The sequence below is a fragment of the Mandrillus leucophaeus genome, unplaced genomic scaffold, assembly GCF_000951045.1.
Source record: "Mandrillus leucophaeus isolate KB7577 unplaced genomic scaffold, Mleu.le_1.0 Scaffold291, whole genome shotgun sequence".
Lineage (NCBI taxonomy): Eukaryota > Metazoa > Chordata > Mammalia > Primates > Cercopithecidae > Mandrillus > Mandrillus leucophaeus.
Genome location: NW_012103043.1, coordinates 1,113,261 through 1,126,163, shown reverse-complemented (window position 1 = coordinate 1,126,163; position 12,903 = coordinate 1,113,261). Strand labels below are relative to the sequence as shown.

The 12,903-nt window shown below is 57.1% G+C and overlaps 1 protein-coding gene across 4 annotated transcripts in view; it reads right to left on the bottom strand.

The window, feature by feature from the left end:
* The window catches only part of COMT (catechol-O-methyltransferase), a 16,459-nt gene extending 3,902 nt beyond the window's left edge, over nucleotides 1–12,557 (bottom strand). The window contains exons 1-5 of one of the 4 annotated variants that reach the window (XM_011986027.1): nucleotides 12,420–12,557; nucleotides 4,368–4,461; nucleotides 2,836–3,124; nucleotides 1,894–2,087; nucleotides 1,148–1,279 (exon numbers count right to left, since the gene is read on the bottom strand). In XM_011986027.1, coding sequence (XP_011841417.1) covers nucleotides 1,148–1,279; nucleotides 1,894–2,087; nucleotides 2,836–3,124 — 615 coding nt within the window. In that variant the 5' untranslated portion in view covers nucleotides 4,368–4,461; nucleotides 12,420–12,557. Of the gene's footprint in view, nucleotides 1–1,143; nucleotides 1,280–1,893; nucleotides 2,088–2,835; nucleotides 3,125–3,776; nucleotides 3,961–4,367; nucleotides 4,464–12,139; nucleotides 12,283–12,419 lie in introns of those variants that run through there. The other 3 variants (XM_011986029.1, XM_011986026.1, XM_011986028.1) reach the window with 3 other exon arrangements.
* Between the last annotated feature and the right edge of the window lie 346 nt (nucleotides 12,558–12,903).

Here is a 12,903-nt window from a genome sequence, read left to right as displayed (position 1 = left end):
CCAGCTACTCAGGAGGCTGAGGCAGGGTAATCACTTGAAACCAAGAGGCAGAGGTTGCAGTAAGCGGAGATTGTGCCACTGCACTCCAGCCTGGTGACAGAGCAATACTCCATCTAATATATATATATATATTCTTTTGGGGGGGGGGAGGCCATGTTGCTCAGGCTGGTCTCGAACTCCTGGCCTCAAGCACTCCTCCTGCCATAGCCTCCCAAAGTGCAGGGATTACGGGCATGAGCCCCTGAGCCCAGCTCCAGAAGACAGGTCTAACCCTCACCTCCCCAAAGTCCTGTGTGCCCTGACTCCCATTGTTCTGGAACATTCTCTGCCCTTTCACACCTCAGGCTTCTGCTAGTGCTGGTTCCTTCCAATCCAGTGGCCCTACCTAACCAGGCATGGGGGCTATGCCCCTTATGCTCCTAGTCCTGCTGCTAACGGCAGTGTCCGGTTTCTGGGAGAGCTGCAGATGAGCAGGTGGGGAGGCTGTGAGGGTGGGTGTCCCAAGCCCAGTGGAGGATCACAGAGCCACTCAGTGTCGCTGACCACCAGGGAGGGGTGGGGCAGTGTGTCATTGATGTGAGGCTCCTTAAGCATCAGTCTGTGAAGGGCCACCAGTGCCCCACGCCCCTCAGGGAAGCGAGGACAGCCCCACCCGCTACCAGGCCTCACTAAGGAAACTCAGGGTCCTCGTCAGTGGGGCTGGGTTGGGGGAATGCACAAGATGGGGCCTCGGGAGGAAGCTCTGCAAGAGACACGTGCTTTCTTTGCACGAGCACTGGCTTGCTTGGGGGAGAGCAGGCCAGCCCGGAGCGGCCCTTCCCCACTCCATCTCCTTGGTCCTGTGCCTTTTCTGCCCTGGTATCTGGTCTGGGGTGTGCACCCCACTTCTGCCACCCATTTTGCACCTGCACGGGCAGGCTGGCTCCCTAGTTCCCAACAGGCCAAGCAGCCAGGTCCCTGGCCCGGCTCCCCACCCACCTCAGGGCCTCCTCAGTCCCCCACACTCCTGGACCTCAGGTGGTGCCTCCAGAGCAAGCTCTGTCTGCACAGGGCTCTGCTGGGGTGCCTGGCTCTTTGGAGAGGCTGAGGCTGATCTAATGGGCCCTGGGCAGCAGCTGGCACAGAGGCCATCCTGGTTGGGACTCACCTCCAGGAGAAGCGTGTCTGGCAGGTACCGGTCCTTCCAGTGGTCGAGGAAGACCATGTCCAGCGTGTCCACATCATACTTCTTCTTCAGCTGGGGGATGATGTCCTGCGACGCCCCAACCACAACGGTGACCTGGAACAGTGCCTGTCAGTGCCCACGCCCACACAGACAGGAGGCTGTCCCTGCACACCCATACAACAGCGCCTGTCAGTGCCCACGCCCACACAGACAGGAGGCCGTCCCTGCACACCCATACAACAGCGTCTGTCAGTGCCCACGCCCACACAGGACGCCACCCCTACACACCCATACAACAGCGCCTGTCAGTGCCCACACAGACAGGAGGCCACCCCTACACACCCATACAACAGCGCCTGTCAGTGCCCACACCCACACAGGAAGCCGCCCCTACACACCGATACAACAGCGCCTGTCAGTGCCCACGCCCACACAGACAGGAGGCCGTCCCTACACACCCATACAAGCATTCATCAGTTTTCTGTAGGGTTCTGGGGTGACATGGCCCCCCTATGTCCCTGCCCCTCCTCGTGCCACCTTGGCCGTTTCCCCAGAGCTGTGAGACCACCCTCACCGAGCTGCTGGGGGGTCCTTCCTCAGCCCCAGGCTGGGAGGCACTGAGGGGCCTGGTGACAGTAGGTTTTCAATGAACGTGGTGTGAACCAGGCCCTCCCCGCCCGCAGCCCTGGCCCTTCTTCCAGGTCTGACAGCGGGTCGGGCATGCGCACCTTGTCCTGCACGCCAGCGAAATCCACCATCCGCTGGGTGATGGCGGCGCAGTCAGGGTTGATCTCGATGGTGAGCAGCCTCGCACCCGGTGACAGCAGGCGGGCCATGCGCACAGCTGAGTAGCCACAGTAGGCCCCCAGCTCCAGCAGCATGGAGGGCTGGTGCTCCTGAATCACGGCATCCACGATCTTGCCTGTGCAGGGTGGGGGACATGGAAGAGGTGAGCACAGGCGGAGGGAGGGGAACTTCGATCCCTAGGCACGGCCCCCTACCTCTCCCAAACAGCAACAGCCCCTCCCAAATGTCTGGCCTCTGGCCCTCCTCTGCCCGCCCTCCCTACCTGCTGGAGGGGTCTTTTACCTCCCTGGTGTCCCCAGCTCCAAGGACCTGGTCCCCACTGTGAGCACCCTTGGAGCTCCCATGGTCCCTTAGCCTCTATGCCCACGCTGGTCCCTATCTGTTCCACTCTTCCTGGCTGGCCCCAGCGTGTCCTAACACAGAGCTGCCCTCTCTGAAACCCCGAACCACCCGCCCCGCTTGGCACCCCAGGGCAGCACTAGTTGCCTGAGTAACTCCCTGAGTCCGGCAGCACATCCTGTGCCCCAGGCTGGAGTCCAGGCGGGGGCGGGCCCAGGAGAACCTGTCTGACTGGTCCCCAGGCAGGTCCCATGGTGGCCAGGGCAGAATTCAAGGGGAACTGCACCACCGTCAGACCCTGTGTGGGGGCCTGTTGTCCTGGGGCGCAGGCAGCAGGGCCTGGAGGAATCATCAGGGACCCTGGCACCCTGGGACTCCAGAGGAACCCCCCAGCCCTATCTGGGCATATCCCAGGGTTCCCAGCCCCCTGGAAACGGGGTGATAACAGCTTCTCCGGTAAGGGCTTTGATGCCTGGTCCTGGGTCCCTGTCCCAGACCTCAGCACCTGCCGGCCGGGACCCCACCTTTCTTGTCACCCACGTTCATGGCCCACTCCTTCTGCTGGCAGTAGGTGTCGATGGCCTCCAGCACGCTCTGTGCGTTCCCAGGCTCCGCATGTTGCAGCACGTGGTGCAGGATGCGCTGCTCCTTGGTGTCACCCATGAGCAGGTTGCGGATGGGCTGCAGGACGAACTCGTTCCAGCAGATAAGGCACAGGCCCCAGCCCCAGCGCCTCACAATCAACAGCAGCACCACCAGCACCAGGCCCAGGAACACAGCGGCCAGCAGCAGCAGAGGCGGGGCCTCCAGCATCTGCAGGGCGGGAGGGGAGGGGCGCCAGTGCTCTGTGCTCTTCCTGCTGCACCCACATGCCCCTCAGCTTGGAGTGCCACCATTGCCCCCTTGTGTTCACAGAGGGGCAAGGTTCAGAGAAGCCAGCCATGTCCTCAGTTGCCTGACGTGTCAGCGCCAGGGAGCCAGCCTTCTCGTGCCCTCGGGTGCCCTCGGGCGGACAGAGCAGGTGTGTGCCTCTGGCAGTCCTGTGTGGAGCCTGCAGGTCACACTCCCTGGCCCTGGGCGCTTCCCCAGGCAGCCCAGGGATCCTCTAAAACCACACAGAATACAGAAGCAGATGTGGACCCAGGCTGCTGTCTCCCAGCTGGCTTAGAGGACACCCAGGGGCAGGGAAGCCCCATGGCCCGGAGTGGGGGGTAGTGAGGGGTTGCCCAAAGAGAGGCTGTGTGGTGCAGCCCCTCAGCCTCATGTGGTGAACCCATGCTGGTCACCCATGCTCTGGACGCCCCAGGGATTCGTGTGTCCCTTTCATTGAGTGTCCAAATAAGGACACTGGCAGTCCCCAGGCCAGGAACACCAGGACAGACCCACTCACCACTCCCCTTGCGGACGGCAACATGTGGCATGTCCCAGATGAGAAAGGCCAGCCCTGCTGCCCACCACAGTGTACCTCGTGGGGCACAGTGAAATAGCAAGTGACCCCACTTGAAACCTGTTTGAAATCCTCCTGGTGTGACCCTCCAGGCAGGTAGCCTGGGAACCAGACAGACAGAAGCCTGGTGAGGGAACCCAGCAGGCAGAGAGCAGAGCACAGGAGGCCTGAATCAGAAGCCCAGGGGTTCAGGTCACAGACCCTAAAATGGGAAGGACACAAGGAAACTTCCTCTAGGGCCCCTGTGGTCACTCAGAGATCTTTCTGGGATGGGGCCCTGGACTCCCAGTGGCATAGGGGGTCCCAATCTCCGCTGGACGCTCCGTTTTAGAAAGGCACACCCAGGCGAGGAGGCAGGCCCAGGGCCACAGAGGGGACACCCCTGGAGGCCAGCCTCAGGGCACCAGAGGACAGAGCAGAAGAGAACAGGGAAGCAGAGGCTCCGCCCTAGGGGGAGGCCATGTGGACACCAGGCTTCTAGGGGATTTCCCACCACGTGGCCTGTTTACACAGGCAGAGTGGACGTGTGCCCAGCAGACCTGTGCAAATGCACCGGGCTGGAATCTGTACCCACCCTGGCACTGCCCCAGCTTCCACTGGCCAACTCACCTTCAAAGCGCCTCCGAGCAGGTTCCAGCCCTCTGACTGCGGGAAGGGTCTGGGGTCTCTTTCTGTGAGCTCAGCAGCAAAGCAGATGTTATTTCTGTGGAAATCAATTTTGCCTTTGGATAATCATCAACAGAAACCCTAACCTGGCCATGACCAAGGTCCAGATATCTGAGCCCCTTCTCCGGACAGGGCTAGCCTGGCCTGAGCCTTCCCTAGCAGGGTGAAGGCAGTGCTTCAGCTTTCTGGCCTCAGAAGAGACAGCAGAAGGCCTCAGAGAGGCCAAGCGACATCCCTACTAGTGTCACCCAGCCAGAGACCCCAGGGGCAGTCTCCCAGTCCCTGTCCGCACTGCCCTGTGAGCACCTGCACCTCGTGAACCACACGAAGAGGGAACCACTTTGCTTAAGTTGTATTTCCCCTGAAGAATCTTTAGTAACTTGGAAATGTTGTGTAAGACCAAGGGCTAGTTTACCAAGAACATACACAAACCAGTAAGAAAAAGATGATGAAACAGATGGGTCACAGTGGCCAATATATGGCTCACAGGAAAAGGCCAAAGGCCAGAGCCCCAAGCAGGTGATGGAAACTGGTGCAGGGCTCAGTGCCAGTGGGGGTGCCCCTGTCCACAGGTGCAGGAGTGTGAATCGTGCCGCCTTCTGCTGCTACCCTGGGGAAGGGTCCCACGCCTGTAGGGAAACCCGTGGCCCACTGTATTTCCCTGCAGGGCAGGACGTGCCCACAGGGCTCGTGGGGAAAAAACAGGAGATGGCACTTCCCTAAGGACAGTGTCCTTATTCTGGCAGGAAGATGACAGGGAACCATGGTGGAGAGGGACCATGCAGACCTGAAGCAGCCAGAACTTTCCACCTTGCTCCTTTCTTCACGGTGGGGATTTCCTATGACACACCTTGTTGCTTGGTTTACTACTATTTATCTGCTATAGTTTACTTATCTATAATGACTACTACTAATATTTGTGTGGTCAGATAATGGGCCATTTTGTTTACTCTCCATATTTAAAAAACAGTAAGTGTTAGAAATAAACACCCCAAATTAAAAGGGCTATTCTGCTGAAACAGCAAATTACCTGGCAGACCTTGGAGTCCCAAATTATAAATCCAAATCTGCATAATACTTGAATTGTGTAAGAATTTGGTTTTTGAATCTCTAATCTCTAGGTTCATCTGTTCATAAATTTGCAAGCAGTGTCCCCTAGGGCCAAGTGGGAGGCAGCAGAGGGGAGGAGGCCACAGCAGAGAGGGGCCCTGAAGCCCTCTTCCTTTGCCCGGCAGGAGGGACCTGCCCACTCCACTCTGCAGGATGGGCCCAGCTGGTGCGAGGAGGCACCAAGTGCCCACCTGTCCCACCTGCCAGCGGCTCTGCGGTCAACTTGACCCCATTGGCCAAGAGCCATGGGGGCTAGGGAAGTGCTCAAGGCCAAAGGCTCAAAGGCCAACTGGGTCCCAATGGCCAAGAGCCATGGAGGCTGGGGAAGCTCAAGGCCAAAGGCTCAAAGGCCAACTGGGTCCCAATGGCCAAGAGCCATGGAGGCTGGGGAAGCTGAAGACCAAAGGCTCAAAGGCCAACACGCCCAGGCCCCCATGCAGCACCTGGGGGCCGCAGCGCCTGGGGGCCACAGTGCCCACGGCCACCTCACAAGGCCCTCCAGTGCTGGGATTCCCTTGTGAGTGTGAGGTACTGACGCCCAGAGCAGGAGGACTGGCTGCCCCAGGCCACCAACAGAGCCCTGGCCCCTGTCCACCCCACCTCCCAACGGCCTCTCCCAGGCTAACCACCTCCGCTCCGACCCTCCCAGCCCACCCTCCTCTCTGCTTAGCCCAGCTGGTGCAGAAGGGGAGGCCCCGCCCACCAGGCCGGGAGGGAGGCGGGACCACATCCAAGTGACTTTGGGATCACGCCCACCCAGCCACGGAAGAGGGTGGGATCACGCTCACCTGACCATCCAAGGGCTGACCCTGCGCTGTCACTGGCCACTGCCCAGTTTCACAGGACGAAAGAGCAGATAAGTGAGGAAACAGAGGGCAGGTCCTGAAAAGCCGAGAATCAGGCCTCCCTTTAAAGAAAGTCAGGTAGAAACCCACCCACGCCACTCAGAGCTGCTCAGATGTTCCCAGCGCTGGGATTTTGCCCAGTCAGCCCTCCATGGGGAAAAGGAACAGCTCCTTTAGTTTGGGGTCCCAGGACTCGGGAGTGGGCATGCCAGCTCAGTGTCTGACTTGGGACCCCGTGATCCTATCACCCTACTTTGGCTGCGTGGTCTGGGGAGCGTCAAGAGTCCCCCTTACCTTACAGAGAGGCAACAAGAAACAGTTTTGAATGCCCCTGTGGTGGGGCGGGGGTGCAGGCCGGAGGACCGAGGGGAATCCTCTCTGCTTTTGTGTAGGTTTGAAATGTGCTTTTTTTTGTTTTGTTTTTTTGAGACAGGGTCTCACTCTGTTGCCCAGCCTGGAGTGCAGTGGCGTGATCACAGTTCACTACAGCCTCGACCTCCTGGGCTCAAGGGATCCTCCTGCCTCAGCCCCCACAAGTAGCTGGGATGACAGATGTGCACCACCCCCTACAACCGACTTTTTTTTTTTTTTTTGGTAGAGATGGGGTGGAGGTGGGTTCTCGATATTTTGCCCAGGCTGGTCTCCTGAGCTCAAGCGCTCCACCCCCTCTGCCTCCCAAACTGCTGGGATTACAGGCATGAGCCACTGTGCCCAGCTGGCTTTTTTTTTTTTTTAAGGAAAATAACAAGTGTTAGCAAGGATGTGATGAAATTGAAACCCTCTGGCATTGCTGGTGTGACTGCTGTGGAAAACAGTTTGGTAGTTCTTCAAAAAGTTAAACATGTGGTCAGACCTGGTGGCTCACGACTGTAATTCCAGCACTTTGGGAGGTTGGGACGGGAGGATTGCTTAATCCCAGGAGTTCCATACCAGTCTAGGCAACATGGCAAGACCCCATCTCTACAGAAAACTTAAAAATTAGCCAGGCATGGCGGTCCGTACCTGTAGTCCCAGATACTTGGGAGGCTGAAGCGGGAGGATCACATGAGCCCAGGAGGTTGAGGCTGCAGTGAGCTGTGATCCTACCACTGCACTCCAGCCTGGGCAACAGAGCAAGACCCCGTCTCAAAAAAAAAAAAAAAATTTAAACATGCTATGTACCCACAAATATTTAAAAATTCTTAAAAACCCACAAAAAATAAAAATAAAAAAAAGTTAAACACAGAACTACCATATGACCCAGCAAGACTGGTGTGGTGGCTTATACCTGTAATCCCAGCACTTTGGGAGGCTGAGGCGGGCAGATCACAAGGTCAGGATTTTGAGATAGCCCGGCCAATATGGTGAAACCCTGTCTCTACTAAAAATACAAAAATTAGCCAGGCGTGGTGGTGAGCACCTGTTAGTCCCAGCTGCTCAGGAGGCTGAGGCAGGAGAATAGCTTGAACCCAGGAGGTAGAGGTTGTAGGGAGCCGAGATTGCGCCACTGCACTCCAGCCTGGGTGACAGAGCGAGAAAAAAAAAAAAAAAAAAAAAAAAAAAGAACAAGACCATCCTAGCCAACATGGTGAAACCCTCTCTCTACTAAAAATACAAAAATTAGCTGGGCATGGTGGCGTGTGCCTGTAGTCCCAGTTACTCGGGAGGCTGAGGCAGGAGAATCACTTGAACCCGGGAGGCAGTTGCAGTGAGGTGAGATTGCACCACTGTACTCCAGCCTGGGCGGCAGAGTGAGACTCCATCTCAAAAAAAAAAAAAAAAAGATAGCTAGAAACTGACTTTGCTCCCTTTGCAAAGATCTGGGGTCCGTCAGTTTTGCTCATTCTGCTATCACCTCTGTCTGAAGAGTGACTGACACTTTGGTCTCTATTCACCCACATCTTCCTGCTCAGGAAAGTGTCTTTCTCCTCCTCCAGGGAGGAGAAAGACAGCTACCAGGGGTCACGGAGAGAAAGACTGGGCTGCACAGCAAGCTCAGGAGACCTCAGGTTGTGTCCTGAAACGGCTGTGCATCCTCTGTTCTCCATAGGGGGCCAACATGCGGCGGCAGCGATCCCCGGAAAAACCACTGGCCATTTGGGGCACAATGTCCTCGCTATTCCAGAACACAGAACCAATGCTAACAGCCCCCTGCACACTGAGAGTCACTGTGGCTTGGACATGCCTCATTCTGCCCTCACAGGGCTGGTGGCCCAGTTGGGGAGACAAGCGTAGAGCCACAGGCGTGATGACAAACAGGACACAGGTGACAGGAAGGCCAGTTCTCAGCGTTTACACACAGGGGCAGCCCTGCTCTGCACACAGGTCCCCCATGGAGGCTGCAGAGGGCCCTGCCTGAGACTTGCTCAACAGGGCTGGAAACCTCCCAGCAAAGGCCGGAACTGCTGCAAGCAGCCCTGCCCTTCGGGGCTGATCCGGTGTGATAAAGGGGGACCAGGATTCTGGCAGGGGATTTGATTGCGATCCAGTAATCCAGGGAGAGCCAGTACAGGTGCTTAAAGACAAGTCGGGCAGCACCAAGTAGGCCACACGCTTGGGCAGGGCCTGTGGACAGGCTGAGAGGACACCTGGAGGCCGGCCTGGGAGATCCCACAGGCTGCAGCCTGGCCCCATGCTCATCTGTGGACCCAGGGGCTGGCCACTCATCTCCATCCAGCCTCTGGGAATCTAAAGGAATGACCAGAAGTTTAATGGCCACAAAATACCCATCGAGCCAGGCATGGCGGCGTGCCTGTAGCTGCAGCTACTCAGGAGGCTGAAGTGGGAGGATTGTTTGGGACCAGGAGTTGGAGCCTGCAGTGAGCTGTGATTGCACCACGGCACTCCAGCCTGGGCAACAGAGACACTGTCTCTAAAACACCACCACCACCATCTACCAACACCACAATACAAATGCCATCAAATCCAGATGGGGCCTCGCCTCTCTCTGGCAGCACTCTGGGAGTGTCCCCCTCCTGCTACTGTCTCATACTCCCGAGTATAAGAATGTGTCATTTCTCCAACCTGCAGAGAGGACAGAGGAGGCAGAGGACTAACCTCTCGCCCCATGACACCTGAGAAGAGGTGAGACAGTGCACCTGCCCTGGGCACCCTGTGAGGGGCCTAGCTGCTATTTCTATAAATGAAGCTTTATCAGAATGCACAGTCAACCAGGCGTGGTGGCTCACGTCTGTAATCCCAGCACTTTGGGAGGCTGAGGCGGGTGGATCACCTGAGGTCAGGAGTTCAAGAACAGCCTGACCAACATGGTGAAACCCCAGTCTCTACTAAAACTACAAAATTAGCCGGGCATGGTGGTGCATGCCTGTAATCCCAGCTACTTGGGAGGCTGAGGCAGGAGAATCGCTTGAACTCAGGAGGTGGAGGTTGCAGTGAGCTGATATCGCGCCATTACACTCCAGCCTGGGCGATAAGAGTGGGAATGCGTCTCAAAACAAAACAAAACAAAACAAAAAACACACAATTGCACACACATTGTCCGTGGCTGCTCTCACCCGACCATGGCAGAGGTGAGCAGTTGCAACAAGACTGCACCCTACATGGGGAAAGGGGCTGGTGTGGAAGGGAAGGGGTCAGAATGGAAGGTCAGAGGGCCAGGCAGAGGACAGACTCCTGTAGCCTCCCCTGCCTGCTGGTATCCTCAGTGGGGCCAGGCCCCCAGGCTCAGGGGAAGGCTTTTTTTCTTTTTTTTGACTCAATACTTAAGAGCTAAAGGGAAGACTTTCACACGGGCTGCACACCTGCTTCAAGCCAGGTGCTGCAGGGACCACGGGGACTTTGTCTTTACAGACACACCAAGAGGCGGATGCAAGGGCTGGGCTGGGCTGAGAGAGGCAAGAGGCTGCACTGCACCTGCAGATCCACAGCTCCAGGGGGCCAGCTGGGCCGTCCCTGCCTGTGGGGCCCCTCCACTCCTTTACCGTGGCCCCACCGGGGCCCCCTCCCCTCCCTTCCACGGGCCAGACCTGCATGGTGGTTGCACATTCGCTTTATCCTTCAAGGGCGTTCTCCCAGTCACATCGGATTCTGCCTTGGCACCTGCTTGGAGGCCCCCTGCAGGTCAACCTGCTCATGCGGCAGGAGCTCAGCGTCCCGGCTCCCAGCAGAGGGCAGGCCTGGGGCAAGAGCGTAGGCTGGCTCGGCTCAGTGTGGAGGGGACAGAAAGGACAGGGATGCCTTTAGGGAGGGACAGAAAGGACCTGGGCATGCCTAGTGGGGTGACGTGCCAGCCTGGCCAACATGGTAAAACCCCGCCTCTACTAAAAATAAAAAAATGAGCCAGGCGTGGTGGCGGGCGCCTGTAGTCCCAGTTACTCAGGAGGCTGAGGCAGGAGAATGGTGTGAACCCGGGAGGCGGAGTGTGCAGTGAGCCGAGATCACGCCACTGCACTCCAGCCTAGGCGACGGAGAGAGACACCGTCTCGAAAAAACAACAGAAAAACAAAGCCCGGGCATCAGGACCAGGCTCTAGGCCAAGCCTGCGTCCAGACCGCACTGGGTGTGAATGGAATCTGACCTCCTCATTGCTCTCCCCAAGGCTGGGTGGCAGCCCCACCCCCAGCACCCAGGCCATGAAGCCTGAGGCCCACCATGGCAGCAGCCTGGACAAAGACTCCCCCATCACACTCCGGCCAGGCTCCTCTGAGCACGTTTCTTAGCTGAGACTCACCTTGGCCTATCAGTCCTTGAACAAACACTAACAAAGCTGCTGCTGCTTCATTTTTTTTTTTTTTTTTTTTGAGACCGAGTCTCGCTCTGTCGCCCAGGCTGGGATCTCAGCTCACTGCAAGCTCCGCCTCCCGGGTTTACGCCATTCTCCTGCCTCAGCCTCCCGAGTAGCTGGGACTACAGGCGCCCGCCACCTCGCCCGGCTAGATTTTTGTATTTTTTAGTAGAGACGGGGTTTCACCGTGTTAGCCAGGATGGTCTCGATCTCCTGACCTCGTGATCCGCCCGTCTCAGCCTCCCAAAGTGCTGGGATTACAGGCTTGAGCCACTGCGCCCGGCCTTCATTTTTAAATTAATTAATTAATTTATTTATTTGAGATGGACTCTGTCGCCCAGACTGGAGTGCAGTGGCATGATCACCTCTGCCACCCAGACTGGAGTGCAGTGGCATGATCACCTCTGCTGCCCAGGCTGGAGTGCAGTGGTGCAATCAGCTTGCTGCAACCTTGAACTCTTGGGCTCCAGCAGTCCTCCCACTTCAGCCTCCTGAGTAACTGGGACTACACTGGGGCATGCCACAGTGACTGGCTAATTTAAAAAAATTATTTTTGTAGAGACAGCGTCTTGCTTCGTTGCCCAGGCTGGTCTTAAACTCCTGGCCTCAAGTGATTCACCAGCCTCAGCCTCCCAAAGTGCTGGGATTACAGGTGTGAACCATACTGCACATGGCTTCTAACAGCTCAAGGCCACATTCCTAAAATGATCCCAGCCCCCTTCAAAGCGCTTGCCTGAGAAACTCACGGCTACCAAGAGAATTTTCTGCGTGTTCCAGCCAACACCTGAAGACGGGGCCCCTGTCTCCCAGTCTCTGTGGGATTGGGGGCCTGACTTCAGTAAGCCCCCGTGGCAAACCCAGATCGGTTTCCCAAGGCTAACCCTCCCTACCTGCTTTTGGTAATTTTCCACTTTCCTCACTCCTGAGTCCCTGCTGTTCTTCCTCCCCACTCCCCACTTCTTTGCACAAATCGGAGGGGAGCTTGGCTCTCTCCCCTCCTGTCACTGGTCACCAAATATTATAATTTCTGTCCTTACCACTTTAATGTCTGGCTGTGTTTCTCTGTGATCAGGGGTCAGGACTTGGATCTGGATGGGAACCACCATCCGACCGACCCTCGGATGCAACAACCGGAGCCCGCATCGATCCGTGTTATCTCCAGTCTGCCTGCTCATGTGGGAGTGACATAGTTTGACTTGTGACCCAATGCTCCGGAAGAACATCAGATGCAGCAGTGAGGACAGACATTGCTTCTTAAGATTCTGAGTAAGGCTCTGAGGTGCCGAGAGTCCCAGGCTTCTTCTGAACGGTACCTACCTCCTGGGCTGGAAGTTCTTCTTCCTCGCGTCTCGTTCCCGGAGGGGAATCACTCCTGACTCCTGGTGGAGCTGTCTTGCCCGCTCTGTTCTGTGTTCCTGCTCCTTCCGTGGGAGCTTCTTACTGGAGCCCTGCTGATCACGCCCTCTGCACTACTTTAATCAGCATATGAAAACAAAACTGCGAAGAACAACAAGCAGTTGTTCCTTGTTGATGTGACTTTACCAAGGATAATTCAGAAGTCAGTGGCTCCTTTGGGATACCTGAGATCTCCCCAAACTAGCTCCTCTCAGCCCTCTCCCTTCCGATCACCTCCACACCCCCCTACTTTCTCTGGAAGGAGACACCCCCTTCAAGTCTGGCCTCCTCCACCCCTCAGCCCCCACTGCAGGCCTCTCTCTTCCCCTCCGGCCCCTCAACTCCCCACGGTCCCTGGAACTTTAGGCTTCCTGCTCCATCAGGGGCTCGCAGGGCCTCAGGGACC